Consider the following 13,940-nt stretch of genomic DNA (forward strand, 5'->3'; position numbering starts at 1 on the left):
GTCTGAACTTCGGACACTCCGGTCCGGTGAATCAAGTTTACTTAGGCCGCCCTGTACTCCGACAGAACCGTACACAACATTGTTTGCTCCACAGCGGGCGCTCGCCCGCGCACAGAAGCATCGCAACAAATCACAATGTAAAGAGCTTCGGCTTCGGTGCGTCTGTTGAAATATGCATCAGCCGGAAGCCGATACCGGTGGTCGATGACTTTAAAATGTTTGAATAGGCAAGGGCCGGAGCACCGAACCCCGGCTCTAGTTTATGGTCCTTCCGATGGTCTCTCTCACGGTCAATGTTGTGCGTCTTATGCTTGCCAGCAACGCAGAAAGCCTCTGGTCGGTGTGTACGTGCCAAGCGTTACATCATTGAGCATTACCTCTTCTTTCGTCTCGTCTCTTACTCTTTTCTCCATTTCGTGACACTTTCCGGGATTTCCTTTTGTTCGAAAGGAAAGCGATTAGTTTGTCTCTGCCATCAGACAGAGAACCCATCAGTGTCTAATGCCTACTCGTGCGCCTTCTGATGGTCCATGCTCTGCATGGTTGCAAGGGACCGATTGTTTTTACGCGTAATTTCGAACATTAATGACGGTAATTTGTCCGTCGTCCGTGTCCCCATCCGTGGCGTGCTTTACGGAATCGTGACGACCTCTTCCACCTTCACCAGAAAAAAAAGGCTTGTTGGGGGCCCCTTTCCGGTGCGGTTCCGTTCAGTTCAGTTCTATCCATCTCCGAAAAGGGGAGTTAGTTTGCTTTCCTCCCTCCCCCAAATCATTGTAACGATCATTACCGAACCCATTGTGTCTGTTCGTGACACTTGCCCGATCCGATGGTGAGGTAAATGTTTTCTTTATCGGATTTCCATTGACATGGCCAAACAGCGACAAACGACCCTCGGTGGTACTGTCGATTACCGAAAACACAACATGTCTGTGGCATCATTTCTGCAGCGAAAAAAAAAACGTTGCGTTTCACATCCCGTTGATTACTTCTCGGGCGCGCGCGCGCACGCTACGTGTTGCTTCTTTGGAGGCTTAATTGGTTTATGCATATTTTACTCGACTAATTTGCCAACCGACCGCATTGTCATCGAGAAAATGTCCTCTTTTTTCTCTCCGTCCCTCTGCTATCAGGTAGCAGAAGGCGGCTGCGGCGATACCAACGACATTAGTGGTCAAAATGAGCAACAAAAAGTGATAGGATGGTTGGCGCGCCACAAAGATTATGTGCCATCGAGTTGCTCGAGGCTAGAGAGTAGAATAGAGTAGCGAAGGAGGTGAACTAATCACCACCAACGCAACAACAACATCGTAATCCCGCCAGATCGCAACCGATCGTCAGCCTTATAACCAGTGGCTCGTGGAAGAAAATCACGCCCGCCGGCCACTAATGACGTCAGGCGGTGATGATAGCAGTGATAGATTTGAATGGACGCCGGGGGTTTTGTTTGTTTCGCATTTCGCTCCGCAAAACAAACGTTTCCCGTAGGTTCCTTTGTGTGAGGCTAGAAATATGGAACACTGATTCTAATCCGATAAGAAATGGGCGTATTGTTGATGAGATCGGATTATGTTGATATTCCTTTCCTTTTTTACAGTAGCCCGCGTAAAGCGTATTTTTTTCTGGGGTAGCTTGCAATATCCTTAAGAAGGACGATTAGGAGAGGTTTAGTAGGTCAGTAGGATCGTTAATAAAGTATTTCCCGGAATGGTTTTAGGGGAAAATTGAGGCCAATCGATTGGACGGTGGTAACATATATAGAAAGCGAATTGAAAGCACAATTTGTCAACAATTGTGTTTAACAATGCTCAACTATCTACATCGCTTTAATTGGATGAGTTTATTAAATCATTATTTGATGTGTTCGCTACGGGGACGAGAAGTTTGATGTTTTCAATCCATTACCGGTGCCGTCTGGTGAGATGGGCTTCTGCTGACGAGTTGAGGCGTCACTCTGACGAACGCCGTCGCGTTGACGATATGAATAATGCAGACTGCGGAAACTTTGTTAATAGCTAAACCCCCGTCACAATGCGCATTATGTACTCATCCGCCCAGGAGCAACTTGTTACACGTGCGTTGGACAACTTTGTTCCTCCGGTAGTTTTATGGAAGTTGCGTTCCAAGAACGGGGTGTCAAGAACCATGAACTAGAAGGCAGCAGACGCGATCAGATATCCTGGCGCAGAGCTCCGGCAGTGAGCCAATTTATTGCTTCAAGGTTCGTTGTTAAAAAGATGCAAAGCACCACCACCAGAAGATGTGGCAAAACGTTTCTAGACGGTGCATAAAATGTGTGCACGACGGTGGATGGAGGTGGTTGCAGAATTTATCTCACCATTAGTGCAGTAAATGGGGCGAATTTATTTTTTTTGGGATGCGCTCCTTTGCGTGCCTGTAGTCAACGGTCGTTACTAAACGGTTGTGCCTCCGGTTCGAGAAATTACCCATAAAACACTCTCGGTAAGGGTGCAAATGGCATTCCGAAAGGTCGCTGCTGCCAGTGACACACTGTGACGCGTGGTGCGCATCTGCTCGGCAGTGTCCTGCCGCGAAGTTCGGCACCATAATTGCTGTGAACTCCGCTTGTGTAGGTTCATCGATTTAGATTGCGTTAGGTACCGCCATCTCTGTCAACGAGCCTCGGAGCAATATCATTAAACGAACGAGCGACGGCTGTTCGTTTAATCTAAACGAGGGAAAGTAAATCTTTTTTTTTTAATTCTTAATCGAAATAAAATTGAATAGACTAATGGAGATTTCTACAGAACCATGCGAGCTACTTGAAACTAATTTACATTATTTTTTCTTTTCCATTTCAGAATCCCTAAAAATATCTTCTTGAAAGGTATGTTGGAAAGCAAATCTATTCATATAAAATTGATTAATAGTATTAAAATGTTCTCTACTTTCTTCTGTAAATACGATTGCTTTAAATACTACCCACACCCACCAATCAATAATAAATCGCGAAAATTGATCACATTTCTGCAGCTTATTGAAACTTATGCTTTATAGAAACGCCGTCCATCCCACGTTGAAAAGTGAAATGATTTCCTCCTTAGAATCATGGTGACTTTCATTGTAAATAAGGCGTAGCATCCTGCCAAACTAAGCACCTTCTTTGCGTGGGTTTGGGAAAATCCTTTTTAATTAATTTTAATTTCCCGTCGTCACTGGCCCCGAATGGGCACCGAACGAGGCAGAAGTTTAGTACAGTTCCTGAGGGAAAGCTGGTAAACGGTGCGTGTGCCTGTGTTGATAACAAAGCGAGCGCCGTTCCGTTTCCAAGGCAACCACACTGGAAACGGGCGGATTTGAATGTTCATGGCACTGGCAGCGTCTTTGGCATTGCTGTTGGTGGTAGTGGATCTGTTACAAAGCGAATGTTAAACCGTTAAACGACACCCATTTGCGGAAGGAAGGACGGAAAACGATTCATGTGACTGAAGCAATTCGCGGAAACCGCGGCAACAACCCAGAACAATCGGCGTAATGTTCTGTTCCTATTACGACACTTCTTTTGTCGTTTCCTCGTCTGTGCTGCCTCCTTTGTCACGCACAACAGCAGAAGGCATCGCACGGAAATAATATAGATGATTTAATTTCAGTTTTCAGAGTTTGGTGACTGTTTGTTTCGGTAATCTAATATTGTGACGACGATGTCTGATGTCTGATAGACTGTCTCGTGTGATTCATGATGCTGCCATTTGTTACGGGGCCGTGCTTCAATTTGTTACATCCCGAGCAACATCAAAGGGATACCCTCCTCAAGTAGAGATGGCTGTTTGTGACTGTTTTGATCGAGTTGCGATTGATCGCGAGTTAAAATTGCCAGAACTTCCCTGTGTAATGATACTCTGCTGCCATATCCAAAAAGTTCCATGGAATCCTTGCTTTATCGTCGGAATGGAAACGGGAGGCACAAAAAAAGTACCGCAATGAGTTTCACGTTGTTCGGAGGTTCTGGTTTGTTCGTTTTCCCGGCTTCTTTCCATCCCGCACAACTGAATGCGAAATGAATCCGAGATTTCAATCCGGGGGTTCTCATCATCCTAAGGCAATTTTATGTTGAGAAAAACGAACGTACCGTCCGCATTATTCGAATTGTACCGAGGGAAAATAAATGCTTTGACAAACGATTCCACTCCTCGCTGTGGATTTGTTGTTCTTAAGGGAGAGTTGTGCCGAGAAACTTTTGTTTTTTTTTTCGAAGACAGTCTTATTGCTTATTGAAGTAGCATAACCTCCTGTACGAATATTACCATACCATCGTTCGTGCTTACGTTCTATCATACTATCGTTCGTTGGTAAATAGAAAGACGATTAAAGACACTCGTAGGCAAAAGCAGGGCAAAAGAAGACCGGGTCGCGAAAGACAAAAACTTTGCTTCGTGCAAGCTGCTCCGGGCAGTAGCAATATTATACATTATTTATATTGTTTGGCGAGACGGTTAATGCGATCTGTCGAAGTGATAAAAGTTTATTGCAGATCAACGGTGTCTGGCTGGCATACTTGAAGATTGGTGGCTGCGATTGAGATCACCGGAGAGCGGTTTCGAATTTTGCCAACCAGAATTCCGCAATCATCGTCATGGGCTCATCATCGCTGTTCAGAAGAATCTTTTTTAATGCAAGAACAGATAATTAGTTTCTTTTTGTATCTTATTTCTAGTGTTGAAATCATGATCAGTTGAAGTTAGGCATCCAATTTGCGTCGTAACAGGTCTAATTAAAAAGACATGCTGCTCAGTGCCATATCGAAACCACTCGCCAGGCCTGAAAGCAATTCCAGAATTCCGCTTGTTAATTGCTCAAAGTTAAAACGCGAATTCTTACCACCGTACCATCGCAACACGACTGTTCTCGCGCCCTGCTCGGCCAAATGATGATAAATTATTTTTAATTAGATAATATGCCCACCGACTTCAGGAAGCGCCCATGCCCATGCACCATGCCAACAGAGCAGCCACCACCATAACGTCTTTGCACGTCCCAAAAACAAAGGAACCTTCTTCGCGCTCTTTGATGGCAATTTTCTGGCTGACGTTGGGAGACGAACGGGAGAGACGTCTCCGGCAGCCATTTCCAGCTCAGCGCACCCTCCCCACGGGAACGGGTTGACACATTGACATGACAGTGGCGACGGCCACGCAGGGCCATCGGAAACGCACGGAGTGTAACGAAGTTGCGGAATTGTTACGGAAGAAATTTCGAATTTCCTTTTCCGCGCACCAGTCAAAATTTTTCAAAACTATGCTCCATGCTCGTGCTGCTCGTGGAACGTTAGAACTGAGGATTCGAGAAGTAGTGGGAACGGTTGTATTGGACTGGTTTACGAGAATGTGGTGGTTATAGAATCTAAAACTTTGTTGGTCGTCAGTTTCTGGATGAAATTTGAACGACGTGACGTTATCCGGACATAAAACTTACATCTCGCTTCGCACACTCTCTGGAGAACTCGTGTTATTATATTTCAACTTTCAATCAAACTTTCGTCAATGGTTTTGTTTTTCAACTTGGTAGAGGGAATGGTGCACCACTATCGCTATTATTATTTATTTCACAACAACTTTAAAACATATTTACCAACAATTTTACAAAAAGATATTTATGTTGAAAACTATTCCAATTGCTGCATGAGAAGGGCACAGAAAACGCCAACTGTTTCCGGTCTCCTGTGACTTTTACTGCCCGCTAACGGCATAGTGAGAGTAATTGTTATGAAATGTCTCTTTCCTTCACACCTACCTCAGGGTGTGTGCAAATTAAAATGCAAAATGTGTGAACATTATGCCGGCAGCGATGCTGTGTGCGCGAGAGTGCAGATTCCGTGCACCGCTACTCCCGCCCCGCCACGGACATCATGAATGCTCTCATTCTTTCTTTCAAATAAGCAGCCATGCCGACAATCTCTTTCTTATCTTTCGGCACTGGGACACATTCGTATGTCCCCGGTACATGGTTGAGTCATGGTGTCGAGCATCGTTGAGTGCTGCCGCTCGCCTACCACGATGGCGTTGTGAACAATTGTTTTGTCCAGCATGATGATGCTGTCCGTGTGCAGTGTGTTGACATTTTGTGCAGCTTAACGAAGGCTTTGCTGTTCTGGTGCGCAAAGACCTAGCCGTGGACCGCCGGGGTTTGTGCCAAAGAGTTGGCTCTATCTTGGACGAATGTTTGAGCAGACGCACATCGTAAGGAGGAGGAAAAGGGCTTTGAACTAATTTGCGCAGCGACAGGGCACCTCGTCAGATGCATTTCGTGTATCATTTTGTCATTTTAATAGCATCCCCCAATGCGCTAATCTTCAACCAAGGATGGTTATAAGTTATTTCCTCTTTTGTGTGATGAATCAAGCAGGCCATAATCGAAAGAAAACTTGCAAGAAAAGACGGGAATAGTGGATTGAAGATGAGGTAAAATACTTCTTTTATTTAATTGGGAACGCAATTCCATCTCATTTCTCGCGAAATGTGCAAATCCATTACACGTTGAACACTACACTTCCAGAAACCACTCTCTCCATTCCAACCAGATCGATGCTCATGATTGACCGGGGGCCAAACCATGTCGTGTTTGTGCTGGTTCCGCTCGATTGGGACGCGCATTTCGATGCAAAACCTGCCACCCACAAGTTGCTGAAGATTGGAAGATTCCCGAAAGGCAAAAACTTCTCCTCCCCCTCCGAAATGGAAATGTCCGCGCACGTGCACGTGGACTTCGTCTAGGAATCGTTGGAATACTTTATTTTTTCGCAAAGCGCGCTCTCTGCCAGCGGAACTGAAACGATATGGATTCCTCCCAAGCCCAGATGGATTCGTTGTTTTTCTTGCTTTTCTTACACTTTTCCCGGGACGCGTTTCGCAGGAATTTCGAAAATCAGCATAACCAGCGAACGTATCGACGGGCTGGGATCGGTAAGCTTTACGGCGGACAGCGGCAAAGCATCTTATTGCTGGTTTAAGCTTTTCTGTAACGTTCCCGGTGGACCGAAACCGTCGTCTGGCCGACGTTGATTCCTCTCTTTCTCTCTCTCTCTCTGAAGTGGCTGGTATCGATTGCTGACTTTGCCCTTTGGTGGAGGAGGAATCTGATACGATGTAAAGAAGGAAAGTATCAATTCGACGAATAACGTAGGTGGGAGAGTTTGGCAGAGCAGGTCCCAAACCATACTCGCAGCTGATCATGCGAATCGGTTTAGGAAACGTGCGACGCGTATATGGTCTTCGGGCAGCTTGTTTACCTCGAAACCCGATGAAGAAACCATTTAAAAGCTGTCGGGGTGCGATGATGCGATACGGATAGTTTACGGAGCACGTTTCCTGTCCAGTTGTTATGTGAAATCAGAAACGTTATCAAGCTCTCGCCTCACCCAGGCGCCGCCATCCCTTAACGCCTCTGAATCTTTATCGAGAAGAGTCACTTGCTTTTGAAGACGGTTTTTTGGTGGCCAAAGTGTGGGAACGCTTATCAGGTTTAGGCACGGAGAACAATAAACATATGCGTCACTATGCACGCCCAAACTGACTGATTTATTGCCGACAGTGATACAAAGTTGCTGCAGATTTGTATCCTGTTGTGGTCTGATGACTATTGCAATATTAACGCGAAATCGAATACCTTAAAGCATTACCATTCTTATTGATTCTAAAAGTTTTTAATGTTCATATTAGTTAGTTTCTTCTAAAACATTCCTACATAATTCCTTATTACTTTACCGTTCTGTTCAATGTGGACATAAAGATGATAGATTGCCAACGATAACGGGGTGTTACGGATGGCCAGGAATGGAAATTGAATAATAAATGTGATATACGCCAGACTGATCACTCCCGTTTTTCTTACACAACATATTTTTCTGTTTCTTTAAATGAATTTCTGTTCCAAAAAAAATTTATTAAAAACATGGATGTTAGGATTGAAACGGAACCAAATGCACGAAAAGTAACAGATTAACATATGCAAACGTAGCCATTCTACAAGAATTCTTCTGCAACGGCTTCGGTGTCCGCTCACATCCAAAACGGGGGGAGGGGGGTCGGTTTGATCTAACCGAATGTTGTTGTTCACCTAATTAATCTTGGCTTCCCGATCTATTCGGTGCTCGATTAGCTGTGGCATGTGGGAGCTATTAGTTGAGGGTTTCATTTAGTAAATGAGCCTCGACCGGTGGCGTGGTGGTTGTGCATTTCCGTAATTAATTTTAGCATTTCCCAGCACACCGCTCCACAGCATCTGACAAGCACAAACTGATGCGTGATGAATAAAATCGAAGGAAATCAATCCGCTGGTGCTGATCTTATTTGATTAAGCTGTTGATACTGGCTTTTGCCTCCCACGCTACGGAAATCCCAGAAATCCTTTTGATCGGTAATTCATCAGCTAACTGCTGTTTCCCGTTTTTCTTTTTTACAATAACTTTTTTTTCATTTGTTAACAACTGGCCTTCCTTTGCTACATATTGTAGAACGGTTATGCATCAATGATGCTGTATTTCCATCGATATGCTCTTTTATTTTCACTGATATTTATGGTCGGCTATTTAATACAGGAAATCACAAAGTTCTTCCGTGCCACCGAGTGAGCAGAACCATACTGGACCATCTTGCAGAGGAAACTATTCTCTTGACACATTGATTGGCATTCCGAACAAGATCATGCAATGTCTTCCCTCACTTTATCGAGGCTCCAATAAAGCTCGAGCTAAACTAAAACTTTCCTTTCGAACCTAAAGATTCCCAGAAATAAGTTGCTGTCAGTTCGGTTGATGGATGCTGATGTTCCTATCGTGCTCTGTTCCACCTCCAACGCCTTCATCAATGTTCCTGTCGAGGCCTTCAATAAAAGAAATGTTTATCGAAAGTTCGGAAGAAATCGGGGCGCCCGGATTTATTTGCCAGCATTTATCCTCAGTTTTCCCGAGCAACCACTAACTAACCAAGCCGTCCTAGCCGTCAGTCCTCATCCTGATTTAATCAGGCTGCCAAAGCCGGTAGGCGGCAACGAAATCCGGGAGTTGCTATTGATTGAGCCTGAAGCCAAAAATTATCCCAAGGATGGTAGAAGATGTCTTATACCACCGGTAATCGTCTGGTTTTCGATTCGTTCAATGAGATGATGATGATTAGTCGGATGATTTTTCGCAAAAGTTGGAAATTTAGAGGATGGTTGATAGTGAATGCATACGACTATACATCCTCATTCGTAGGGATTCGTTTGATTTATGCTCTTCATTTATTTTACGACCGCAAGCGTAAATATAGGTCTGTTTTAATGAAATAGTATGAATTTTACTGTTGGTAATGTCTTATAATGTTTTTTTTTGTTTGTATTTCAATGCAGCAACCTTAGTTTTGTACTTCAAAACCGCTGCCTAACTGATATCATTGAAACTAACATGAAAGCATAGCTGGTAGCTGTTTCTAGTACCTCCTTCTCTTCTTTTATACGCTTGTTGTTATCACTTATTTGAATGCTCAGCTGACCGGCGGCAGACTTGAAGTGGTCGTAAGAGTTAAACCCTCAGTCGCACATTAGCGGTCAGGAAGACTAGTTGGTTAAACGTTGTGTGTAGCTTTTTCGTCATGATGTTTTCCAACTTCTTACGTTTCCTACTTGTCATACATCTTGTATTCGCTGTTAGTGCAGAGATTGGTGTAACAAGTGACTCTCAGTCGGGATTTCAATTTGAGATTATCATGACAAAATTGGAATATCTGCAGCAAGAGCTTTCATCGATGAAATCCCAAGTGCTAGAGCAAGGTAAAGAAATAACGAAAGGTCGTGCCGAACTATCGAAGAAACTAACAGAGCAAATAAGTGAGGTGACAGAAAATCAAACCAAGGTCTCCCAGTGGCAGAAAGATGTTGAAAAATCGATCACATCAATTCGTGACCAGCAAGATCGTACTTTCAAGCTGTTGGAAAATACGAAAAACAAGATACAAAAGCAACAAGAAGAAATGGGAAATATTTTATCGAACATGGCACGCATGCACTTTGGCTCATTCCCGTCCTGCAAAGATGTTCCGATGAAAGTGTCCGGCGCATATTTTATCCGTGCAAACGAGAGGACTCCACCATTCAGTGCTTATTGCGAACAGGATACCATGGACGGCGGATGGGTGGTTATTCAACAACGCACGGACAGGCAACTTAGCTTTGATGTATCCTGGGACGATTACAGAAATGGATTCGGTAGCGCTGAAGGAGATGTTTGGATTGGCCTGGAGCGTATGCATCATCTTACAAGCACGAAAAACTGGGATTTGCTAGTAGAGATGAAGGATTTTGAAGGAAATTATAAGCACGCGCGTTATAGCGATTTCAAAATCGGTAGTGAAGCAGAGAAATACCGCTTAAAATCTCTCGGTACATACAGCGGCAATGCTGGTGATGCACTGAAGAAGCATTTAGGAAGTATGTTTACTACGAAGGATCGCGATAACGACGAAAAACAAGATCAGAACTGTGCAGAGAAATATAAGGGAGGCTGGTGGTACAAAGATTGTCTCTCTGCTAATCTGAATGGAGTATATGCATCGCCCGATGATTTACAAACATCCAAGATCACTTGGTATTGGTTCGGCAAGGACTGGCGCAGATTGAGTTATACGAGAATGATGATTAGACCATTGTAGTGGTTTGAACAAATGTAACAAATCGTTGAAAATTATAATTCCTTCTTACACGACTGCATCGAATTCCGAAATAAACGATGGAATGGAACTCTAAATATTTAACGATCGTTTTGTTAGCATGGGTTTCACGGCTTACGAATTACTTGCTTGATGTTGCTGTTGGTGTCAAACGTTTCGATGATAAAACCATGATAAAACATTTGCACACATGTGGTATGGCGATTAGCAGCGCTGCGGCTGTTGGTATTTCCAGTCGGGTGGTTCGCAGTTGGATAAAGAACAGGAAAGTGGTGGTTCCGGTAAATGAAACTTATGGCAATAGTTTGATAACACGCAGTATAAGATGACGCAGATCTTTGCCTTTCATACATGTAACCGGAAGTTGCAGTGTGAGCTGCTGATAATGTGTTGGGAAGCGTTTGGGTTTTCACACAAGCTGACTAATGTATTACTCATGATCATGATCACTAAAAATGTGTACCAATTTTCAATAATGCTTCAAAATTTTAGTAATTGCTTTGATAAAAATCAATTTCACCCCATGTGAATCGTATGCGCTAGCCTTCCGATCGAACGTTTTCCATAAGCTTCTTTCGTGTCTCGGCATCGATTTGGTTACCATGGAAATGTTTCAAATAATCCGCCAAATAGTTCACAGGATCGGTCGGCCGATGTAGAGCAACAGCTGCCATACCCTTCACGACCGCAGGACCAACCACCTGCTGAACATAAGCAACGTCCGGTGCCACTCGTTGACGGATGATTTCCGATTCCGATTCGAGCACCGCCTCCGAATCGATGGAGGTATCGCTACTATGCGCATTGTTATCGTGGCCCACTCGTGGTTCTGTGGCTTGGGTTGCGGGAGTGAGAACCCGAAACGATTCAGCTGACGACTCTCCGGACATCAGTTCTCCTACGGATGTTGGACAGCTAATGGAAGATCCTTGATCGGTGATCGATACAGAAGCACCAACTTTTGGCCAATGACCATCCCCGCTTAGACAGTATGAAGAAGCTCCCGAGAGTTGCTCGTAGATTCGAGCACCGTTACCGTCCAGGTGGTACCGTCCATTTTCATCCGTCAGATAACTCAACCTTGTTCTGGCACGGCTCACCAGCTGCAAGTTGTCCTCGTACTCTTGTTGCAGATTATGTAGCTTTGCTTCGGCGATACTCTGCTCTGACGCTGTTTTGGCCAATGTTTTCTCCCGTTCCAGTTGTGCCATCGTGGTCTGAAAGTCCGTAGCTAGCTCCTGTTCGAAGGTGTCTGCATTTCCCACCAGGTTTTTACTGAGTTGTTTCAGCTTATCACAGCGGGCTTCCAACAGGTCCATGTTACTGGTGTGAGAGTTTTTACGTTCCATCAGCTCAACATCCCATGCCTGAAGTCGTTCGGAACGTTCGCTCGTATCGAGAGCATCGTCACCAAGAATTTCAATACGCTTCTGTTGCATTTCGAGCGCATTCTGATCGAACTGTTCTTTGCGGGCGGCCAATTCTCGTTCGAGTACCGCGATCAGCCTCTCCAACCGTACTATGTCACGCACGCCATCGTGAAGGATCCCCTGCCAATCTGCCAGCTGTCGCTGAATGTCTCCTCGCGCTTCGATGAGTCGCTGTACCCGTTCTTCGATATTTTGCTGCTCCGTTTCTAGCTGGTCGATCATTTGAAGCTGCTGCTCCAAATCAACCGCTTGTTGATCACGCTTCTCGATTGTAAGGTTACGTTGGGTCGTTAAACTGACCACCGAAGGGAACAGCTTCTCTCTCAACGCACCAATCTCCTGCTCGTCATCTTGAGTTTCGTTGAGCGTGCGTTCGATTTCCGATTGTAACCGATTCTGAAGAGTGCGCACACTTTCCTCCGAATCCATGATATCTACTAACTCCTTAAATTGTACCAGAATGAGAATGAATAGTGCGTTGGCTTCCGATCTCAACCGGGTGCAGTGCAGCGCAGTGCTCAGCGCAATCGTATCCTCTTGCAGTGAATGCAGCTCGTTCAGATGATTCTTACAGACGACGTCGTGCAAGAAATCGCTACGCAGCAAACGCTGCTCCAACTCAGCAATTTGCCAAATATCTGGTAATGATCGGATTGTCCTTTCAGTTCGCCGTCGAAACGTCCTGTGAGAGTTAGCCAGGTGCTTTATTGCCCTAGAATGAAGTGAGAGAGAGCAGAGTTAAGAATGGAAATTTAACACCCATGAACGCATTTAAAATCTTACTCCTTCAGCCGCTTTTCAATGGTACACTTCAGCAGATGCCTTGGCAAATCCGAGAGAGTGGCAATGTTCCTTTCACAGCACACTTTGCTATGCTTGAGCGCTGCAACTTTTAGCTCCAAGTCAAAAACGTTGCGACGGATTGCGTTTTCCGGCGAACAGTTCACTCCCGAAAGTCCTTCAGCAACCTCCAGCAGGGCTATTTGTGCTTCGTTGAAAGCTTCCCAGACATGCAGAAATTGCCCGTCAACGAGCAAAACGCGGGCCAGCCGTCGCAGCAGGACGTTCCTTAGCTCAATATCACGCACCACTTGATGATTGGCTGCCGAGGCTTGGTTACTCATTACTTTTCCATTCGCTGGCGTATGCGATGGAGTTGATGGTTTCCCGTTTTGCAACACACTAGATATTGCCGTTGCCTAGGCAGTTTCAAGGCTGTGGGTGCTGTGATACTGTGATGGTGATTTGATTTTTTTCTTCTTCCGACTAAAGCTCTCACGCCTCCTGACCGGGTCCGCTGGTCGGGAGCGGGTGCAGACGATCTCATAAATCTATCTCCGTTGATGGCAATTTATGTCCTGTGGGGCGTCCTTGAGCAGGAAATGTCGAATATGTTGATATGTCCGCCTGCGCTGCCACCAGCTGCAAGTTCTGACGGTGTAACTCGGAATTTTCAAATGATATCTCATTGCGTCGCAGGACGAGTGTTTGAAATGCCAGCCTTTTGGCCAGCTGTGTTGGCAGTTACAGAAATCGTTTGAATAATAATTTCCATCGAATCAGCGAAAACTGCACATGAGTACCTAGAATATGCAATCGAGCATAAATCGCCTCTCTAACTGGCTCAGCCACTGCCATTGCATGGTGAGTATCGTTCGTTAGCATCGTGTGCTCGGTTTTCTGATGAACGTTGCTTTGATGAGCTGCATGCAGTAATGCTAGTCGTCATGGAGAGTGCAAAGAAAGGACGACCATTCAGTGGCTGTTAGCGTTCGTTGCAGTTCTCTAACGATCTGGTGTGGCACAGGAGAGCGAGGAACGATGTGATCTTCGTTAGTGAAACACTGTT

General features: G+C 45.0%; 3 protein-coding genes across 3 annotated transcripts in view; 2 read left to right on the forward strand and 1 right to left on the reverse strand.

The window, feature by feature from the left end:
* Positions 1–13,940, forward strand: part of LOC126570355 (CD63 antigen) — a 47,207-nt gene that overhangs the window by 13,984 nt on the left and 19,283 nt on the right. The window contains exon 2 of the mRNA XM_050228068.1: positions 2,823–2,848. The gene's annotated coding sequence lies outside the window, so the exon portion shown is untranslated. The remainder of the gene's footprint in view (positions 1–2,822; positions 2,849–13,940) is intronic.
* Positions 9,702–10,643, forward strand: LOC126577589 (angiopoietin-related protein 1-like). The gene has a single exon (XM_050239332.1). The coding sequence runs from the start codon at positions 9,702–9,704 to the stop codon at positions 10,641–10,643; it is 942 nt and encodes a 313-aa protein (XP_050095289.1).
* On the reverse strand, positions 11,201–13,215 carry LOC126577594 (uncharacterized). The gene is made up of 2 exons (XM_050239347.1): positions 12,875–13,215; positions 11,201–12,803 (listed from the first exon to the last, which is right to left on the reverse strand). Exons 1-2 carry the CDS (start codon positions 13,213–13,215, stop codon positions 11,201–11,203), a joined length of 1,944 nt encoding a protein of 647 aa, XP_050095304.1.

Source organism: Anopheles aquasalis, chromosome 2 (assembly GCF_943734665.1).
Source record: "Anopheles aquasalis chromosome 2, idAnoAquaMG_Q_19, whole genome shotgun sequence".
Lineage (NCBI taxonomy): Eukaryota > Metazoa > Arthropoda > Insecta > Diptera > Culicidae > Anopheles > Anopheles aquasalis.